The following is a 23,792-nucleotide window of genomic DNA, read 5'->3' as shown; positions in this document are numbered from 1 at the left end:
CCGCAACTCCGGCGGAGTTCTCCAGATTTTAGTACCGTCAAATGCAGTGCTTCACTGTTCAGCTGTGCATATTACAAGGCGAAGATGATGCTGCGGAGGTGCTTCATGAGTGGCGCCCGCTCGTCCTTGCTATTTTCTTTTTTTTTCCCTGTTTCAGACTTGTTTGCTTTCTTGGACTAGGTGACATATTCCATTTCCATTGAGAAATGGGTGGTTATTATTTTTTTTAGTCAGGTTATCACTGGTTATATGTATATATGTATAGGGTGGATGCAGGTGTGGATTTTTTCATCACATGTATTATTGTGCCTTAATCATTTTTAACTAAACCTCTATTCAAATTAGCTTCAAAGGTTTAAGAAAATAATCAAACACGGTATGAAAAAACTTACAAATTAAGTTTATGATTATAATGTAATAGGTTCGTTAAACTGCAAATTCAAATATTCTTTTGTTTAAGCTTTTCTATCATTTCATTTATTAAGTGATAGTATAGATAAATAACTTTAATTAAGAAAACACAACGTTAAATTGTACAAACATGTAGCGAGTGAGTTCATGATAGTTTTCACATAAGGACACAAATTTACAATTTTAAAATTAAAAAAAAAATAGGGTCAATTTGGGGGCACTCCATATTAACCAAGGATAAAAAGTGCTATTTCAAGGCACTAAATGCCTGTTTGGATATGGGTGCAATATAGGCTAATAAATGATGTGTAAATGATAAATATATGAAAATGTGTTTTGAAATAGGGTGAAATGCATGGATGTAAGAGTATATAAAAGTGACATGAATTGGGATTAACAGTAGGCCATGAGCCAAACCTAGAACAAGAGTCTAACATTTGCTAATATGTAATAGTACATTAAGACATTTCATCAAAATTTGTCCAAAACTGAATGGGAATTGATATTAGTCTGCAATTACTATAAAAAATTAGCACTCTCTTTGAGATGGGTGTGAATGTAAATCAAGCATTCGTTTCTGATAATTCTCAACCAACATGGAAAGTAAATAGTTAGACATTTCAAAAAAATATTTGACCTATGTAAATTAATGAACTAATTGGATGTGCGATTATTACAATTTGAACAACGCACTTTAATATTAGTTAAGCAATATGTAATGTGGTGGACACTTGAAACTCTTTAGGGTTGTTAGAGTTTATAGAGCTCATGATTTATTATATTGGTGGGTCCAACTTAATAAAGGAGAAAGCATGAGGAATGAAATAGCCCATTTTCAACCCTAGCAATTGAATAATAGACTATATTTTTTACCTCCAAGAGTTTTTGTTATGCAAGTTCTTAAAACCCTAGATTCAAGGCAGGTAGGTGAGAAGATCCAGTGCAAAGGGGTTGATAAGGACGTAAAATAAATTTTTTAACTCTTATAGACTAATATATTTCTTCACACAACATCATGTACATGCGATAATTATTTAAAACCTAGAGATCTTAATGGTTTATTCCAATTGGATTTTCATGAAAATAATCAAGCTATTGAAAACACAACAAAGTATAGTTCAAAGTTTAAGGTTTGTATGACTACATAAAAGGAAAATAAAACATTACAAAGTCATAAATGGTAGCATGACAAATCTTTGGAATTCAAATCAATGTTGAAGATGAGTTCCCCAAGCCAAAGGCTTGTTAGACCACTTATATTTTGTAGAAGTGGAAGTCATTACGCAGTGAAAAATGACTATGACTACCTAATACATAGCACTTGATATTATATAAATTTACATTACTATTTTACATTCGTGGACTCCTAAATTCCCTTATAAATGAATAGGTTTGAAGTTGTAAGATATGAAGGAGAGTCCTTAAAAATTCAAGGCTTCTAGTCATTGAATTTGTAAAGAATATGACCATCTAGACAAAGTTAAGGAGTTTATGCCATCAAAGTAGTAGTGTTTAGAATATTGCCATGATGTTCAAGAGTTTTATAAGTCATTGAGAACACTATTCTAACAATAAAATTAGTTTAAAACTATTTCTAAGCATAGGAAAGACCTATGTAGAGCTTTGGAATAGTAGCATTGCAATATTAACCATCAAAGATTGTCTAACTTCACAAAAGTGTTGTGTTTTGTAGTTGTAACAAGTAAAAGATAAATATGAGCTGTAAAAAGTGTAGGGGGTAGTCATGTTAAAACCCAGTAGTTAATATATCTATACTATTTATATTTATGAAATAAGAAAGGTATTTGTTACATACAATCATAACTCTTTTAATTTTTTTGGTTAGATAAAAGGCAAGATAGGATCGTTAGTGATATATAACTGCCATATAAGTGCACAAGGGTAAACTCACAAGCAGTAAGATCACCAAAAAAATAAAAACCCAAAATGTCAGACCATTTTTGAAAAGGATACTTTTGATTGGAGCATAAACTAGCAAGAAAGAGTTCCCTAGTAAGAAAAATCACCTAATAACAATAGAGTGGTTTAGGAGAACCTTGAACCATCTACCAACAAAAATCCATTGCATTGGAACAATGTAATCAAGGGAGAGAAGAACAAACATCAGGATTTGAAAGGCATCCCAAATCCTTTTACCAGAAGAACCATTAGAAATAACAGTGTTGATAGAAAGGGAGAAAGGCAACAAGCCCAATCCCATCCAAAAGAAAACCATTGTAGACACCATAACATGGACCACCACAAAAGATCCAAACCATATCACATCTATAGATCTAGCGAGTTTTGAAAGGATTCTTCCAATTGTTTTCCTAAAGGACCTTCCAAGACAGAGGTGATTTTATCAAAATGGAAGGGACTACCAAGGTCACCAAAAATAATTGGTTTGGGAAGGCTCCCAAAAACCATAACCTTATGAACACAAAATCACTACAAGAAAACCCTGCAGATAGTGCATTGTGGACCCCCTCAATAGGTCCATTGTGAGTAGTTTTTTTTTGATGAATAAGCCTCTAATCTATATTAATAAAGAGATTAAATACAAATTCAAAAAAAAAGGGTTGGGTGGTAAGAAACCACACCCCGAAAGTCACATGGGCATAGCCTAGAAAATCAGAGAGTCATGGGCCAAGCCCCGAAATCTATGATAACAAACAATAAAAAAATCCCATCAAGCGGCCAAGGCAGTGCCAGCAGAGGCAGGAGGGTCTCTGTCATCATTCTTACCCCATACATCAATGGGGTCAAGATTGACATCAGGAGGAGCCCAACCATCATTATCTTCTTTTTCTTTAATTTCTTCCTCGCGCTGGGGCGAGATTGAAAGGGCCAGCCGTGGAAAGACTTTATCCGAATCTGGCCAACCCAAACCAGAAATAGTACCAGGAGCAGGAGCACCATCAGAGGGCCAACCACCCCCACTCCCCGACGGCCCACCAGAACACCACCCCTGGCTAGCCTGCGGTGGCGGAGAGCGAGCGCACCGAGAGTGGCAGGAGTCGCGCCAAGGTGGAAGCTGAGATCGGGGGCGCGCGGAGCCACCCCGCCCCTAGCCTCAAGAGGGCGACCGGTGGCGGGAGGAGGAGAGCAAGTCGGGGACCCGGACCAAAATGCACGGGGCATTGCCCCAATGGTCCAGGAGGACCTGGAGGTGAGCCACTTCAAGCACCACTTTATTGGCTTGCACCTGTATCTGAAATAATACATTAGAGCAAATAGTAGCTTTAGAATACATAGAAATCTGACAATCCATATGAGAATGAGAAAATATGCAGGCATTTCTATCTTTCCAAATAGTAAAGAGGATTTCCACCCTAAAAGTGTGCCAAAGCTAGGTATCTTGGCGAATCCCCCAGAAGAATCATGTGCTAGGAGAACGGCTCTGGCCAAAATGGCCGAAAAAAATCATGTATGCAGTTCCAATACTACTGGGCCCTAGGGCAAAACCAAAAGAGATGCTTAAAAGTCTCAGACTGCCCACAAAACGAGCACCGACGGTCCGGAACCCCCAACTGAACAAGCCGAGAGCCCACATGCAAGCCTTGGAAAAGAATACCCCAAGCAAAATGGGCGAGCTTCGGCTCAACACTTGCCGACCAAGTGTTGGCAAATCTTTTACGTCAAACAGGCTCAGCAGATTGAAGTAACCACCTTTGATTCAGACTCTGGATCATGGGCAAGTGAGGCGACAACCACCTGTAACCAAGCCGAGGCTTGTAGTTTCTCAAAGGAGTATCTGGGTACCATTTCCAATCTTTCCACTAAGGCTTCGGCCCACGAATACCAATTTTATCGAGCATCTCATCTAGGATAGCACTCACCAGACCATCAAAAGTTGCCTGGTCATGGTTTTGAAAACTATACAAAGCACGGAACTCGTCCCACTTCATGATACACATGGCAGGTCTGAGAAAAAGTTGATGAAGAGTATGAATACCCTTCTTATGAAATCTGAGAGCTTTGAGCCAGGGCAGTTTGGCCAAGGGCTCGCCGTTTCTGGCAAACAGGGGCGTCCACCACACATTGTGCTAGTTCAATGAGAACCCGTCCCGAAAGCCGGAGCCAGACCACCGGAGCCAGGGTTTGACGGACTCCCAGGCACGCCAAATGAGTTTGGCAACAAATGTACCAACTATCTGAATTGGCTCTTTCATAACCAAAAGGGTCTAGAGGTCAATTCCTTTCCAAGCCGGTCTGTTGACAAGGAAAATGGACTGAATGCAGTGTTGAAGGAGAATTTTCCAAGCCTCGTCACCTATAAGGGTCCGAATAACCCATTTGACACATAAAGCAATTCCCTACCTCTGGGTGGACAACAGACCCAAGCCTCCAGAGTCCCTGGGTAGACAACAAAAATCTCAGGCGACACGATGGAATCCATGATGAGTATCAGAGGAAGCCCAAATAAAATCCCGAAGTAATTTTTCAAGCTTGCTATAAGTAGCTTTAGAAGGCGCCCAGAAAGAGGAATAATAAACATGAGTAGCAGCCAAAACTTTCTAACAAATCTGGAACTTCCCTGCCAAAGACAGAGGCTTGGTCATCCAATAAGCTAGCTTTTTCTCCACCCGAGCAAGCACAACCTGCCAAAGCTCCGCTGGGGAGACTTGAAAAGCAAAAGGAATGCCCAAAAACTAGAAATTTTCACCTAACGCAATCCACTTCCAGCCAACAGGTTGTAGCCAAGTAGGACAAGGTAGAACAGACTACCGATAACAAAGCGTCTTGTGCCACTAAATGGTGGAGCCCAAAGCAAGAAAGAATATATTGAGGCATTGGAGCGCCTCGCGAATAGTCTCCTCTTCCTCCAAGAGAGCGAGAAAAGAGTCATCCACAAAGTGCCCATTGAGTAACTACAACTAAGAATTTGGTAATGAAATGCCTTTAACACGCTAAAAAGATGCAACATTAGCCAACAGATAACCAAACCCTTCAGCGGCAAGCACATACAACAAGGGAGCTAAAGGGCAACCCTGCCGAATAGAGAAGAAGAGGCCAAAAGCCGAAAAATATAGACCATTGATGGTGATATAGGCCGAGGCATCCGCAAAGAGCATACGAACAGACTGGATAAAATTGGGTCCAAAACCCAAAGCTTGCAGCATGGCAAGAATGAAAGGCCATTCAATACGATCATAGGCTTTAGAAAAATCAATTTTGATGAAAACAGCCTTCTGGTTGGAGTGTTGGGCCCACTCCATGCCTTCCCAGACGGCGATGATGTTATCCAGAATATACCTGGATTTGATAAATCCAGTTTGTTTCGGACGCATAATGAGAGGCAAAAGATGACGGATTTTTAAAGCAAGAGCTTTAGCAATAATTTTGTAAGAAACATTGAGGAGCGTGATAGGCTGCCAATTGCAAATATCCTCAGGATCACCGGCTTTAGGTATGAACTTAATATTTTCTTTATTTATCAGCTCTCTTAGAGAATTAGAATGAGAAGCCTCTAAATAAACCTGAAACAAGTCGGGACCCCCACAGTCCCAGAGAGCTTTGTAAAATTCACAGCGAAAACCATCAAAGCTCGAGGCTTTATCATTGGCCATGAAAAGTAATGCCTCTTTCAGATCCTTCAGTGTAAGTAACTGGTCACAAAAAAATTTCTGGGTTGCAAACTGCCTATGTGGCACAACAGTAAGGCAATCCTGCAGGGCCTATTGGCGCTTAGGCGTGGGGTCTTGGGCAATGAAGACTTGCTCGTAATGACGCACAAAAGCCTGCAGAATGTCCAATAGCTCCGAAAGCACTTGAACGCCATCTTCGATCTTTTTAATGCCTGGAGAGGAGTGCCTGGCACGCAAAGCCAAGAAAAACTCCTTAGAGGCACGATCACCAATTTTGAGCCAGTGCAAACGGGCCTTGATTTGCATGCCTCTAGCAGTATAATTGTCTAGAACTTGCTTTTTGTGCCACAATTCTGGAACTTTAGCTTGCAAAGTTGGAGAAAAAGGGCTAGCCGCTAAAGCCTTGTTAGCAGAAAGTAGACCATCAGTGGTTGCCTTATAAGACCACCGGTGAAAGATGGCCAGCTGGTGCCCATAAATGTGCAAGAAGTGCGTGGTATGGGTGATGGCATCATTCCACCACCTAATCCAGCCTGTACTGTGAGTTGGCCTACACTCCAAGTTCCAAACTTTGCGAATGTGGTCCATACTGGCTTTATGACCAAGCAAAGAAGTGTTGAGGAAGAATTGCGTCTAGCATGCGCGAGGCTGACGTGTCTCCCATTCAATGTGAAAACTGATGGGGAAGTGATCAAATAATGTCACATCCATTAACGGCTTAACTAGAAGGGAGGAGTTGGCGAAGGAGAAAAAAGATTGTGCCAAGATCATGGCATGTCGGCATGATCAAGGCACTTAAAAATTCTTTCAAAACTAGCCCTGAAATTGCACTAGGTGTGCTAGGGAGAATGACAATGGTGGCGGCCCATGTTGGGATCAAAAAGCCCCAATTTATTGTGCATATATGACAACTTTAATAGTAAACACCTTCGATCTTGTAAACATCAATAATGCTTAATCATAACTCAACATATTCATCTCTCAATGCTTATACTTAACATGTCGTATCAAAAGTTAATCAAATCAACAAATAAGATCATAGCCACAAAAGCATTCACCACTTGACACAAATGTTTATACGTGGAAAACCCAAATGGGTAAAAACCACGTTGAGATGGGACTCACAAGGATAGCTACCTGAACTCTTTTGAAGTTCGCCCTGTTAGGAGCCAAAGCCTGTTAGAGCTTTACAATAAGTCCTGTTAAGAACTAATTCCGGTTAAGAATCACCCGGTTAAGGGATTTATAAATATGCCTTGTTAGAAGCACAATACCCTGTTAGGAGTAACCTCGCTGGAGGATTTAAGAATCCGAGCTAATGGAACACCTTGTTAGAGGATTTAATGAGTAACCAAGCTTGTTAGAGCTTACCCGGTTAAGGGATTTTACTTCTGTTGTAATTGTTAGAAAAAAATAAGTTTTCTTGATATCTCTGAGTAGCACTATCTTTGCTTGATCAAATCCTTCTAAGCTTCAATTTGCCTTCACTCAAAGTGCGGATCCATTCACTGGTTGGGAAACCACACACTCAATAGGTTTTCTATCAACCTTGCTAACAACCTTTACAAACAACTTCATCGACCTTAAATATAAATCAATTAGGTCGGTAACACAACAAAAACCTAATTCTCATAAATGAGATTACAAACAAGTTGGTTCAATCTTGACCGTTACAAATCATAACAATCTCTTCACATTCTTTAAGACAATTCCAACCCCTACATGATCACCACTCCATTGGATTTTGTAACTCATCACATGTTGTGCATTAAATGCAATCCGCTTTGCTCCTTCCCTAGACAATAAGAAAACACGCCAAACTAATTTAAATTTATCCTCATACAGTGATCACACGTGTCTCCATCATTACCGCTCATCAGTTAATAAACCAACAAACTTGATTGGTTAGGGTTTAACAGCTGATAGGCTTTACCAGTTACATTACATAGAAAGGTTTAACCCTTCACACAGGTACACTGGTTCAACTCTAAAACTTTACATACACCGGTTACAACATCTTGTACAACTCTCTTCTTACCGGTTACAAGACAATATCAAAAACAACAATATCAGCAATAATATGAATACCTTTTACAGGTTCAATTGACATCAATGACAACATATCATTAATGCAATCTCTATGCGAAATCCCAAACAAACTAAAAATGCCAACAATCTCCCCCTTTGGCATTGATGGCAATACAAATATCCGCACCTTTGATTGCTGCTGAGACTGGTGAATAGGAATCCTGATTAACATTACCAAGTATTCACCTTGCTCTGTGTGTCTTCAGCCTGCCACTAGTGAATAGACATCCTAGTTTACATTACCAAGTATTCACCTTGTCAGACACATAATTCTTCTCCTCAATCACATAATTCTTCTCCCCCTTTGACAACAATGCCAAAGTGAAAGTATAACATGTAATTCTGCTCTCACTATGTAACAGTGTTATTCTACAACTTGATGCTCCCCCTGTGGAATACATCCACTCCTTCATTAATTCATAGAAGATTCTACAAGTAATTCAGGGACTGATGCAATCAACATCATGTTCAACTGACTTCATGAAGACGGACAACCCCCAATTTCTTTCTAAGATACTCAAAAGTGGTCTAAAGCAAAGTTTTTGTAAAGATATATGGAAGATGCACCTTGGTAAAAACATGCTCCAAGATAACATCTTTACTTTGAACTTTATCCCCAAAGAAGTGATATTTCAATTCAATGTTATTATTCCTTGCGTGCAAAATAGGATTTTTAGAAACATTTATTGCGTTTGTATTATCACACAACATCTGTATAGGTTCTAAGATTTTCATCTTCAAACCTTCCAAAATATGCCTCATCCACATAGCTTGTGTGCAATTCATATAAGCTGCAAAATATTCAGCTTCAACAGTAGATTGTGAAGTGCAACTCTACTTTTTACTACTCCATGAGACTAGCCTTCCTCCTAGAAAGAATGTTCCACCGGTAGTATTCTTTCGGTCATCAATATTTCCTGCCCAATCAGCATCTGTGTATGCCTCCAAGTCAAAATCTCCACCATATGGATACCATAATCTATAATCAACAGTACCATTCATATATCTAAAGATTCTCTTAGTTGCCATCAGATGTGCCTCCTTTAGATTCTTCTGAAATCTAGGCACAATACCAACTTTATGGGCAATGTCTAGTCAATGGTGAACAATATAGTGTAGTTTGCCAATTATTGACCTGAATTCCTTTTCATCTACAGACTTAGATGCATCTTCCTTGGACAGTTTACAACCTGTAACCATTGGGGTTCCAACTAGTTTACAGTCACTCATATCGAATATCTTCAAAACCTCCTTCACATACTTGAATTGAGTAATGAAAATACCATTCTTTATCTTCATCAGATGAGTGTGAAGTCATTCATACGATGCTCTAGGTTCCTTCTTTAGTCCATACAAAGATTTATGCAATTTGCATACCATGTATTCCTTATCTAGCAATGCATAACCATAAGGCCGCTCTATATAAACCTCTTCTTCCAATATCCCATTCAAGAATGTAGACTTGACATCCATCTGGTATACTTTGAGCTTCTTATGAGCTGCAAATGCAAGTAGTGTTCTCACACCTTCCAGTCTTGCTACCGGTGCAAAAAAATTTCCATAGTCTTCTCCTTCTTCTTGCGCATAACATTTGCATACTAATCTGGCCTTATTGCTAACTACAACACCATCTTCATTTAACTTCTTTCTGAATACCCATTTAATACCTATAACATTCTTCTTTACCGATCGACGTACCAGGGTCCAAGTGTTGTTCCTCTCAATTTGTTCCATCTCCTCCTCTATAGCTTTCACCCAATGATCATCACCAAATGCCTCTTTAACATTTTTGGGTTCAAAGGTGGATACCATGCAAGAGTTCTCTCTTATTCTCCTTCTAGTTAGTACTCTGGCATCCTTGTCCCCAATTATCAGTTCAGGACTGTGATTCGGTCTCACATACCTAGGAAAAACATGATCATTCTCTTCAGGTTCAGCTTCTTCATTGTCATCTTCCTCTAAATTTATTTGTTCCGGTTGAACAAGTACATCAGGATTTGCTTTACCGGTTTATGATTTAATAGGTTGTGGTTCTAAAAGAAAAATGCGAGGATCTTCATCCTTCTTCTCGGAACTGGTTCCTTCTGATATTTCAGGACATTCATCTACATGAACATCAACACTCTCAACAATTTTTTGTGTCCATTTTTTGAGGCATTTATAGGCCTTACTCTTGGTGGAATAGCCAAGAAATATGCCTTCATCACACTTAGCTTCAAACTTGCTTATGTAGTCACCTCTTTCAATAAAAAATTTGCTACCAAATATTTTAAAATAGCTAACATCAGGTGATCTCCCATACCAGTATTCATATGGGGTTTTTTTCGTACCTCTTTTTACCAAAACTCGGTTCATTATGTGGATAGTTTTACTTATAGCTTCTTTCCAAAAGGTTTCTGATACACCTCCTTGTATCAACATAGTTCTAGCAGCATCAACCACTGACCGGTTGTTTCTTTTTGCTATACCATTCCGTTGTGGTGTCTTTGGTGCAGAAAGTTGCCACTTGATACCATTATCATCACAATATTTAGTGAACTCTGTAGAAGTGAATTCACCGCCTTGATTTGTTCTTAGACATTTTATCTTTTTCCCACTCTCTTTCTTAGCTAAGGATTTGAATGCCTTGAATTTACCAAAACCTTCATTCTTATCCTTCAAGAATGTGACCCACATCATGCTTCAACAATAATCAGTGAAGATCATGAAATATCTATCACCTTGAATGATTCTTGTTCTTATTGGTCCACATAGATTTGTATGAACCAAATCTAACAAGTGCTCTGCTAAGAAGGAATTGTTCTTCAAAGTTGAAGAAGTCATCTTTCCTAACCGACATTCTTTACAAAGAGCATTAATCAGTTTGTTTAGCTGAGGAAGACCTCTTACTGTCTTAGACTTGCTTACTTTAATAATATTGTCATAATTTATATGACAAAATCTCCTATGCCAAAGCCAGCTATCATCTATTTTTGCAATCAAACAGTTGCTTACTTTATGATTGAGATGAAATAGATTACCTCTCGTCTGTTTGTCGGATGCAATCAATTCACCTTTGTTGTCAAATATTTTGCATATGCCATTTCTAAACTCTAGTGGGTAACCTCTGTCATTAAGTTGTGCCACACTTAACAGATTGTGCTTTAGGCCTTCAACCCAATAGACATCATCAGCACTGCTCTTCCCATTAAGAGATATAACTCCCTTACCTTTTACCATACAGGGTGATTCATTGCCAAATCTGACCACACCACTATCAATGATCCAATCATCAGAGTTATACATTCTGGATACTAATGCCTTCTTATCTAATACTTCTTCCTTAATTTCTACAAACACAATGTCTTCACTAGCATCATCATCAGATTCATCATCAGTAATACCAATGTCAATAGCTACAAGACAATCCCTCTTGCCTTTACCCATGTACTTCTTAAATATGTCTCTCTTGTAATCATTTTCACCAATAGGGAAGTTTCCTGCTATATGACCAATCTTGTTGCATGCAAAACATTTTAAAGGTAGCTTGCCTCTATATTTACCAGTACCTCTAGGCAGACGTTTTGCCAACAATGCTTCAAGTTCCACTAAGTTGTCTTCATCATCAGCATCTCTGCTAGATCTAGATTCATAACTATGGCCGGTATCTCTACTTCTTGTCATTGATGGGTTAGAGACAGAAGCTCTAAATGCAGATTTTGATTTCTATACACTACCATCATATCCATTTAGTTCAAAAGTGGTAAGTTTACTTGTGGTAAGTGTGTAGGAATAAGAAGCTCAACAAACCTTTGCCACACATGTAACATTTACTCTTCTAATGCCTTCATATGATACATTTCCAATCATGATTATTGATTCCAAGCCCAACCTTAAAATGATGACTATTGATTCCAGGCACAACCGTAGTGTCACCAATGTTGGAGGGGTGAGACACATGGTGGCCGTTTCCATGAAGGCTAAACACTTGCACGTCCTTGGTAATTCTACCTTGCAAAGTTTCAAGCAAAATTGGGGCCAAAATTGGTAGAGCCATTTGAACATGATGGGGTAGACGTTGTCTTTAAGACTAATTGGATGTAAGATCATCACAAGTCAAACAACACACATAAATGACAATGGATTATTAGGTAAGCAATGTGTGACATGGTAAACACTCAAAAATCTTAAGGGTTGTTAGAACTTATAGAGCTCATGATTAATTATATTGGTGCCTATACTTCCACTTGTTAGTGATGCACATGACACTTATCATCTAATCTAATATAATAGAGTTTCATTATGTGAACAATGTACTCCTATGGGAACATTTTCGTATGTTTTTAATCTACTAGTGTACTCTTGGTTGAAGTTGATAGCTCAACAAAAGGTGTGCCTTATTTCTTCGCAAGGGAAACTTCTTAGGTGTATTTTTTTATCTTTATACGAAATGCAACAACTTTATCGTGATAGATGATCTAAGGGCCCACGTAAGTTCATGAACAAGTTTTGTAAAGAATTATCATTGGTTTGAGTTTATATTCACATATTATCATAATTTATTAGGCACTCTTGAATAGGAATTTATTTTCTATTATTATTTTGTCAATGTTGTGGCATGCATCATAAAATTTCTTTCTGCTTTGTTTTTTCTTAGAAAATATAAATGTATATCTTCTGGTACTTATATTTGTGAATTGAATGAATGAACGAACCTCTTCATTTGTTTCACATGTTTTCTCTATTATATTATTTTATTGAAGAGTTATAAGTACACATGATAATATGGCTTCTGCAAAACTATCTATTATTGAAATGGTATCTAAGCTGAAAATATACAATATTTTGCTCTTTATTTAAGGGTTTTACCAGAAGGTTTCATTTGACACACCCTATTATACAAATGAGTCACTGTCATGCTTAAAAAATGGTGAAAACACTTAGGTCCATAGAAAGCGTGTTAGATTTAGACTTAAGAGCTTGTGGTGCAATTCTTTTTGATGTTGTACAATCACGTGAATAATTTTTTTGATGGTGACTAGTGTTTCCAATGTGAATAGTATTTTTGACATGAACAATGTTTTTTTAATGTGAATAGTGTCTCTAGTGTAAAAAATGTTTATGACTGCAAACAATGTTTTCAAGTCAAGAATTGTGTTTTCGACCTATATTTCAAATATAAGGAGGAAGTTTTATTTTGGGAGACTCAACTTATCATCAATATTTAAGTTTTAATAGGTGTCAAAAAGATGCTTTTAAGCATTTGATAGTGTTGTGAGTAGTTTTTTCTAAATTTGTATCTATATTTTTTTATTTCAAGTCCAAATCACTCATTTCGGCTTATTATCTCATTCATTTCACCAAAAATCTTTTTTGCTTGCAAATGAATAATTTTTAGAAATTTATTAATGAGCTCTTCCCGTCTATTCATAATATTTTCCTAAAGTTAGCTCTAGGTAATATTTTATTCAGTTTATTAGTTATTACATTTTGGTTGGTATCCTAATTTTTTGGGCACTAGTAAATTTTTTATTTTCACCATTAAACTTAATTTTGACTTATTGACATGCATTAAAATTCTAAATAACAATAATTACGAGTCTTGACAAAAGGGAATCCTAACACATTTTAGGTATCGCTTAAATATTTTCCTATCCTTAATTGATTTATACCTAAAATAGATACACTTGGAAGGAAGTCATCTTGCGGAAATAATATATCATGTTTTAGGATTAATTAGTCATAATGTTATTATGATACTATGTGTGTTATTTTAGACCTTAAGCTAAATACTTTCAACATATTTCAACACCTTTGCCCATATTCTATAACTTCTATGCATGCCTTACACCACTAAAAATTGATGGAGAAAAATGGCTCACTCTATATGAAACTTATCGCATTACCTTCTTGTGTCCATCTAATCAGTCTTCTTCACACATCAATCAATTATTTACTTGTGGTAAGTGTTTAGGATCGAGAAGCTCAACAAACATTTGCCACACTTGTAACATTTACTCTTATAACGCTTTCATATCACACATTTCCAATGATGATTATTGATTCCAGGCACAACCTTAAAATGATGATTATTGATTCCAGGCACAACCTTAGTTTCACCAATGTTGGAGGGGTCAGAGATGTGGTGGCCATTTTCGTGCAGTCCAAAGACACGCACATCCGTGGTAATTCTAGCTTGCAAAGTCTCAAGCAAAATTGGGTCCAAAATTGGCAGAGCCAATTGAGCATGATGAGGCAGACGTTGTCTTTTAGAGTAATTGGATGTAAGATCATCACAAGTCAAACAACACACTTAAATGACAATGAATTATTAAGTAAGCAATGTGTGATATGGTAAACACTCAAAACTCTTAAGGGTTGTTAGAACTTATAGAGCTCATGATTTATTATATTGGTGGCTATACTTAAACTTGTTAGTGATGCACACCACACTTACCCTCTAATCTAATATAATAGAGTTTCATTATGTAAACAATTTACTCCTATGGGAACATTTTCGTATGTTTTTAATCTACTAGTGTACTATTGGTTGAAGTTGATAGCTAAACAAAAGGTGTGCCTTATTTCTTCGCAAGGGAACCTTAGGTGTATTTATTTATCTTTATACGAAATGCAACAACTACATCGTCAATATAGTGATTGATGATTTAAGGGCCCATGCAGGTTCATGAACAAGTTTTGTAAAGATTTATCATTGGTTTGAGTTTATATTCACATATTATCATAATTTATTAGGCACTCTTAATTAGGAATCTATTTTCTATTATTATTTTGTCAATTTTGTGGCATGCATCAGAAAATTTCTTTCTGCTTTGTTTTTTCTTAGAGAATATAAATGTATATCTTCTAGTACTTTTATTTGTGAATCAAAATAATGAATGAACCTCTTCATTTTTTTCATATGTTTTCTCTATTATATTATTTTATAGAAGAATTATAACTACATATGGTAATATGGCTTTTGCAAAACTATCTATTATTGAAATGGTATCTAAGCTGAAAATATACAAGGTTTTTCTCTTTATTTAAGGGTTTTACAAGAAGGTTTCATATGACACAACCTATTATAAAAATGAGTCACTGTCATGCTTAAAACTGGGCAAAACTCTTAGATCCATACAAAGCGTGTTAGATTTAGACTCAAGATCTTGTGGCGCAACTCTTTTTGATGTTGTATAATCAGGTGAATAATTGTTTTGGTGGTGAATACTGTTTCCAATGTGAATAGTATTTTTGACATGAACAATGTTTTTTTAATGTCAATAGTGTCTCTAGTGTAAAAAATATTTATGACTGTGAACAATGTTTTCAAGTCAATAATTGTGTTTGCGACCTATATTTCGAATATAAGGAGGAAGTTTTATTTTGGGAGACTCAACTTATCATCAATATTTAATATCTTTTAGTTTTAATAGGTGTCAAAAAGATGCTTTTAATCATTTCATAGTGTTGTGGGTAGTTTTTCTAAATTTGTATATATATTTTCTATTTGAAGTCCAAATAACTCATTTTGACTTCTTAGCTCATTCAATTTACCAAAAATATTTTTTTTCTTGCAAATGAAGAATTTTTGGAAATTTATTAATGAGCTCTTACCGTCTATTCATAATATTTTTCTAAAGTTAGCCCTAGGTAATATTGTATTCCCTTTATTAGTTATTACATTTTGGTTGGTATCCTAATTTTTTGGGCACTAGTAAATATCTTATTTTCACCGTTCAACTTAATTTTGACTTATTGACATGCATTGAAATTCTAAATAAGAATAATTACGAATCTTGACAAAAGGGAATCCTAACACATTTTAGGTCTCGCTTAAATATTTTCCTATCATTAATTGATTTATACCTAAAATAGATACACTTGGAAGGAAGTCATCTTGGGGAAATAATATATCATGTTGTAGGATTAATTAGTCACAATGTTATTATGATACTATGTGTGTTATTTTAGACCTTAAGTTAAATACTTTCAACATATTTCAACACCTTTCCTCATATTCTATAACTTCTATCCATGCCTTACACCACTAAAAATTGATTGACAAAAATGGCTCACTCTATAGGAAATTTATCTCATTACCTTCTTGTGTCCATCTAATTAGTCTTCTTCACACATCAACCAATTATTTACTTGTAGTAAGTGTGTAGGATCGAGAATCTCAACAAACCTTTGCCACAAGTGTAACATTTACTCTTCTAATGCCTTCATATCACACGTTTCCAATCCCATGTATCCATCTCATGTTTTGAATGCACAAACACTTTTACCCATCATGGATTAGATGTCGTGCCATACTATTTATCTTTTGAAGACAAATATTTCAAAACCACTTTCTATTCTCTCATCCAAGACTAGGTCTTATACCATATGAAAGAGCGAGATAAGTAGAAACAAAACTTGATGATATTGAATCAAAGTGGGTGTCTTTAGATAGGCAAAATAGTTGGAAGATGGTCAGAAATTACAAAACTTAATCACAAATGCAATTTAAGTTATTAATCTAAGCTAAAGTTAAACCTATATGCTAGTGTAATATAACAACAATCCCCTCTCTTTTCTGAAAACACAAATGTTAAAGGAGATTCCCATCCAATAAATCACCATTGAGTGGGAAGCTAGCTCAGGATGATAAAAGACCTCCTGCCTCCATTAGTGTCTTCTCTAATCTTTAAAGCACTTATCTTTCATCAAATTTATGGTGAGATGAGTCTTCCCTATGCACTACAAACCCACAATAGTGTGTTTCTCCTTCAATCGCATTGAGAGATTCAATTTTCTTCAACTTTACATTGATGAGACCTTCAGACCATTGAATGCAATTCATTGCGCATGTTCAATTTTACGACAATAATATTCTTATTAAGAAAAGAACTTTCCTCAATAATTAAATTACTATTATTAACTCTACTTCCTTCATCAATCAAAGAAAAAATCGCAATTTCCAAACTGGGATTCATTTTATTCAAACCAAAAAAACATATAATCAAAACTTAAGGCATACTTAGTAAGATTGCCTTAACATTCAATCACATGATCAACCTTAGAGCTTACACTTGCAATTTGATTAAGGAGGAAACAAAATGTACTAATATGTTGAACAATATTGTCTACCTCTTTCATCTTCAAACCAAAAAGTTCTTGCTTTAAGGACATTTTAGCACTTGAAGCTTGTGAACCAAATAAAGAATTAAGCCCATTGCATATTTCGTTGACATCTTTGATAGATCAATGTCATGCAAATGTGCATTGGATAAACCAAGAGCAATCAATATTGTGGCCCGATGATCTTTATCCATCCATTTTGTTGCTCCATTTGAATCTTGTGATTTTTTTTATAATTCCACTCACAATGTCCCATAGATAGTTTTTCATCTAAAAATAACTAAATATTAATTTACCCTGTATATATAAACTAGCTTTTCCATGAAAAACTTTATAACTACTTATACCTCCTTAATGAACGCATAAAACATCACATACATCAATATTCTTATACTAAAGAAATTTGTACATACCTTTAGAAATGTGCTTCAAAACTCTCAGCAATTACAAATACAACTTGAATTATTATAAATGAATTTATAATGTCGTATTCTTTTCATACTCCTACAATGATTTGGACATTGGAGATTCCACACACCATTTTCCACGCTTAGAAGATATTATTACCTCGCTTTGGAATTACCTTCTAACAACAGATTATATGAGCAAATTTCCAACCAATTCTCATTCCATGGCACACTCACACAATAAATTTTAGCACCAAAACCACAAATTTCAATACCAAAAATATTTAACTCACCGCTAGAAGGAATTTGCATATTTTAGTACCAACATTGAACTTAGCGATCAATATGTAGAACTTTGTCTTCTCAAAAACATTGGTGACCACAAAATTCAACAACAGTTAGCAGAATCACCTCAAGTAGAGTCACCGAACAAGCAAAATGCTTGTCTTCATCATTCAGACATGCAAGAATTCGCCATAGAAACTTGTAGCACCATTTCATTTTCTTGCCACAACATCATCACCTAGCCACAAGAAATTGTGTGACTTTGAGTACATCACAAGCTACATCACGTTGCATGAAGGAAACACAGATGATTAGACACCATCAACTTTCACTTTTTTGCACTATGAATCACCAAAGTTCGTGGCTCTATTACCACATGAGAACTTGATGATTATTGATTCCAGGCACAACCTTAAAATGGCAATATGGTTGTAAACTAGAACTAACAGTTCCAAAACCAAACCATAACTACTAAAGTTTATTAATCTAAACTAAGACTATTATTAAATAATAAAACTAAATATATCTGCTAATGTAATATTCTCCAACAACAAAGTCATAATTGGTAGGATAATAACTCTATCGAATTCAAAATACCACTGAACAAATCCTAGTTAGATCACTTATATGATGTAGAAGTGGAAGTCATTACCCAATGAAGAATGAGTATGGCTGCTTCATAGCTAGCACTTCGATATTATAAATATTTACATCAGTAGTTCACATTTGTGGACTCCTAAATGTTCTGATGGCATCACCACCACCACCCAAAAAAATATGAATAGGTTTGAAGTTTTAAGATATGGAGAATCCTTGGAAGATCTAGGGTTTCTTGTCAGCACGTTTGCTAAGAATATGACCATGTACACCATGGAGTTTATTCTATGAAAGTAGGAGTGTTTAGAATATTAGCTTGACCTTCAAGCATTTGATAAGACATTGAGAAGTCAATTCTAAGAAGAAAATTAGTACATTGCAATAGTAACTATTAAGGATTTTTTAATTTCACAAAAGTGCAGCAATTTTTTTTCTAAGAAGGAAAAAATCAATATGGTTTTTAAAAGCGTAAGTGATAGTCATGTTAAACTCTAGTAGTAAAGATATCTATATTATTTATATTTATTAAAAAAATAAAAAAATGTGTTACATACAATCACGTCTCTTTTAATTATTAAAAAAGAATTTCTTATCAATATTTTTTTCTTTAAATTAGATTGTATAGAATGATACCTACTCTTTTTTTTCTAGAATATAATCGATTACATTTCTAAAAATATCATTTTTTTATCAAACTAGTTAGAAATCATTTTAAAATGAGTTATCATTTTAAACTGAATTATTATTTTATAAAATTTATTTAATTTACTACAACTTCTACTATTATATTATTTATAATTTTATGTTACGTCATTTGATTTTATTGTGTTGTTACATAACTCTATTTTTTAGCATTTTGATTGTCACTCAGGAATTTTATTTTGTTGTTGATGATGTTGCACTCACTCAACCCATTAATTTGAATTGATGAAATAACCTTTTGAAATATTTGAACATTTTTCGTTTCATGCTTGTTGAAATTTTTCACATAATTTGAAATACATTAGCATTTTAGTTTCACATGCATATGAAAATTAGGGCAAATTGGAATAGAAAAAATTGCATACCCACGCCAATTCTCATTTAGGTTTGGGCCCATTTCAATGAAATGTGTTAAAGACAATTACATATCAATAATTGACATAGTGTTACACAATACCTACCCCTACCCATTTTGAATTCATTTAAAATTATTTACTTTCATTCAACGTTATCTTTTCTATATTTAGACACACATTCCATATATTCATCATTTGTATATCATTTATTTAACTACATTTACACCCTCTCCACACATTTGTTCTAGGGTACCTTGAGCCCATCCATATTTACACACACGTTTCCATTTCTTCCTTATTTGCACACCATTGATGAGCTTGTATTTGCAACCATTCTATACATTTATTTATTGACTGAAAAGTGGCACTTTCTATTCCCGATTGATTTTGAGTGCCTTGAGCCCATCCATATTTACACACATTCCCTTATATTCATCATCTACATGTCATTTATTAGCCTATATTTATAATCATCTCCACACATTTGTTTATTTCCTAAAACCAAAACTTTCTATCGTCAATCAATCTTGATGCCTTTTGATTGATCCCAAAATTTGCAATTTTTAAGTCGGATTCATATTCTTTTAAATAATAACCATTATGAGTATACTTGGTACTTGCTTACACAACTTGGTCTCATACTTTTGTATTTTAAGTAATAAATTTGTGTAATTTATATATAATGAAATGTTAAGTTTTTACACAAAGACACAATGGGATTTCAACCTTTAAAGCAACTCATTGCATTACAGCCATGTATCCTATTTGCCTATTTTGTGCATCTTATCTTTTGATCATTTGATTATAACTTTCAAGCCAATTGAAATAGTGGTGTACTTGTATGAACTTGACTTAGCAATGTTTGTAAATTTCAGAACAATGGATTTAGAAAAAATGTTCAGAACAATGGATTTAGACAAAATGTAGACAAAGACAAATAGATCTCTACTACAAGATTCTATAAAATGATTGCTACAATATTTAGATTATATTTCACGAAACTTAAGTCTAATTTTATTTTTTTAAATTGTAACTTAAAAAGTTATAAAATAATGAAGACTAATCATTTGTACCTATACAATTAAATTCTATTTAGTATCACTAATTCTTTATCATTTTTCCCAAAAATAAATTGCCCAAATCTATTACATTTAATCTTTTTAAACTAACATTTTTAATTTTTCCGATATAAGTTGCATACTTTTATTTGTTTTATTTGATTATCCTAGAGATTTTATGACGCTTGTAAATTGTAATGCAAAAGGTGGAACAGGTCGTATGGAAGATTCTAACGATGAATAAAAAAGGCCATTCACGCTTACTCATAGGAATTGTCGTTTTCTGAGAACTCTCTTCGACTTTCAATACCTGGCAAACATATCATGCAGACATTCAGTTCGACTTACAAGATATTAATTAAAGACATTGTCTAAATCAGAATACCATGTCGCCATACTGGTAAATTTATCCAACAGAAACACCAGGATTTATTCAAACTTGTATAATAACCCCCGGAAAGCGAGCCGTTAACAGCGGATCTAAAACATTCTCTCCATCACAAGGAGTTTGCTTTTCTTGTTATTTTTGTTAAAGATTCACAGTAGTGTGTAGCCAATTAGATTGACGTTGAGAATTGCCTAGCTCAATGTGATACACTATATAAGAACCTTTCCTCCATTGCATGTACAAACAACTACTTTCGAGAGACCAATTATCCAGATAATTTTAGGGCGGACTTCATACCAGACGAGAAAGAAGAATGGCATCTGTATTGGCACGTTCGGTCGCTTTGGCAGTACTGGCATTAACATTTTGGTGTATGCTTTTCCCAGTTTGCGCACGCCATGGCCACGGTCATTTCCACGCGAGGCAGCAGTGGCAAGATGCCCACGCCACTTTCTATGGAGGCTACGATGAGTCTGGAACTATGGGTATATTTACATTATATGCATGTGCAATCTCATTGAAATTCAACGCATTTCGTTATAAATTTTTTTAAATCCGGTTTGTATTGAATGCACAGGAGGTGCGTGTGGGTACGGCAACCTGCCCGCGCAAGGGTACGGCATATACACGGCTGCTCTGAGCACCGCACTGTTCAATGATGGGCTGAGCTGCGGAGGATGTTACGAATTGCAATGCAAGGCGGAGGAGGATCCGCAGTGGTGTCTGCCAGGGAAGACAGTCACCGTCACCGCCACCAACTTCTGCCCGCCCAACTTTGCCCAGGCCAACGATGCGGGCGGGTGGTGCAATCCTCCTCTCTCACACTTCGATTTGGCGGTGCCTGCGTTCGAGCAGATTGCGTTATACAAGGGCGGCGTTGTACCCGTCCGCTACAGGCGGGTGGAATGCGTGAAGAAGGGAGGAATGAGGTTTACCATATTGGGGTCGCAGTATTACCAGATGGTGCTGGTCACCAATGTTGGAGGAGCCGGAGACGTGGTGGCCGTTTACGTGAAGGCCAAGCACCCGCAAATCCCTGGTAATTCCGGCTGGCAAAGTCTGAAGCGGAATTGGGGCCAAAATTGGCAGAGCCATTTGAACATGATGGGGCAGACGTTGTCTTTCAGAGTGACCACCAGCGATGGGAGGAGCGTCATTTCCCGCGGGGTGGTTCCCAACTCGTGGCAGTTCGGCCAGACTTTCGAGGGACGACAATTCTAACCGCAACTCCGGCGGAGTTCTCCAGATTTTAGTACCGTCAAATGCAGTGCTTCACTGTTCAGCTGTGCATATTACAAGGCGAAGATGATGCTGCGGAGGTGCTTCATGAGTGGCGCCCGCTCGTCCTTGCTATTTTCTTTTTTTTTCCCTGTTTCAGACTTGTTTGCCTTCTTGGACTAGGTGACATATTCCATTTCCATTGAGAAATGGATGGTTATTATTTTTTTTAGTCAGGTTATCACTGGTTATATGTATATATGTATAGGGTGGATGCAGGTGTGGATTTTTTCATCACATGTATTATTGTGCCTTAATCATTTTTAACTAAACCTCTATTCAAATTAGCTTCAAAGGTTTAAGAAAATAATCAAACACGGTATGAAAAAACCTATAAATTTAGTTTATGATTATGATGTAATAGGTTCGTTAAACTGCAAATTCAAATATTCTTTTGTTTAAGCTTTTCTATCATTTCATTTATTAAGTGATAGTATAGATAAATAACTTTAATTAAGAAAACACAATGTTAGATTGTACAAACATGTAGAGAGTGAGTTCATGATAGTTTTCACATAAGGACACGAATTTACAATTTTAAAATTAAAAAAAAAATAGGGTCAATTTGGGGGCACTCAATATTAACCAAGGATAAAAAGTGCTATTTCAAGGCACTAAATGACTGTTTGGATATGGGTGCAATATAGGCTAATAAATGATGTGTAAATGATAAATATATGAAAATGTGTTTTGAAATAGGGTGAAATGCATGGATGTAAGAGTATATAAAAGTGACATGAATTGGGATTATCAGTAGGCCATGAGCCAAACCTAGAACAAGAGTCTAACATTTGCTAATATGTAATATTGCATTAAGACATTTCATCAAAATTTGTCCAAAACTGAATGGGAATTGATATTAGTCTGCAATTACTATAAAAAATTAGCACTCTCTTTGAGATGGGTGTGAATGTAAATCAAGCATTCATTTCTGATAATTCTCAACCAACATGGAAAGTAAATAGTTAGACATTTCAAAAAAATATTTGACCTATGTAAATTAATGAACTAATTGGATGTGCGATTATTACAATTTGAACAACGCACTTTAATATTAGTTAAGCAATATGTAATGTGGTGGACACTTGAAACTCTTTAGGGTTGTTAGAGTTTATAGAGCTCATGATTTATTATATTGGTGGGTCCAACTTAATAAAGGAGAAAGCATGAGGAATGAAATAGCCCATTTTCAACCCTAGCAATTGAATAATAGACTATATTTTTTACCTCCAAGAGTTTTTGTTATGCAAGTTCTTAAAACCCTAGATTCAAGGCAGGTAGGTGAGAAGATCCAGTGCAAAGAGGTTGATAAGGATGTAAAATAAAAATTTTAACTCTTAAAAACTAATATATTTCTTCACACAACATCATGTACATGCGATAATTATTTAAAACCTAGAGATCTTAATGGTTTATTCCAATTGGATTTTCATGAAAATAATCAAGCTATTGAAAACACAACAAAGTATAGTTCAAAGTTTAAGGTTTGTATGACTACATAAAAGGCAAATAAAACATTACAAAGTCAT

The 23,792-nt window shown here is 35.7% G+C and overlaps 1 protein-coding gene across 1 annotated transcript; it reads left to right on the top strand.

Annotated features, from left to right (window-relative positions):
• The first annotated feature begins 21,298 nt into the window (after window positions 1-21,298).
• On the top strand, window positions 21,299-22,206 carry LOC131057550 (expansin-A15-like). The gene is made up of 2 exons (XM_057991717.2): window positions 21,299-21,470; window positions 21,563-22,206. Exons 1-2 carry the CDS (start codon window positions 21,299-21,301, stop codon window positions 22,204-22,206), a joined length of 816 nt encoding a protein of 271 aa, XP_057847700.2.
• Window positions 22,207-23,792: the final 1,586 nt, after the last annotated feature.

The sequence above is a fragment of the Cryptomeria japonica genome, chromosome 7 (genome assembly GCF_030272615.1).
Source record: "Cryptomeria japonica chromosome 7, Sugi_1.0, whole genome shotgun sequence".
Taxonomy (NCBI): domain Eukaryota; kingdom Viridiplantae; phylum Streptophyta; class Pinopsida; order Cupressales; family Cupressaceae; genus Cryptomeria; species Cryptomeria japonica.
This window is presented reverse-complemented; position numbering and strand designations above follow the sequence as displayed.

Coding starts and splice junctions, on each gene's coding strand:
- LOC131057550 (XM_057991717.2), top strand. CDS start 21,299: ATGGCATCTGTATTGGCACGTTCGGTCGCTTTGGCAGTACTGGCATTA. Junction 21,471..21,562: donor CGATGAGTCTGGAACTATGG/GTATATTTACAT, acceptor TTGAATGCACAG/GAGGTGCGTGTGGGTACGGC.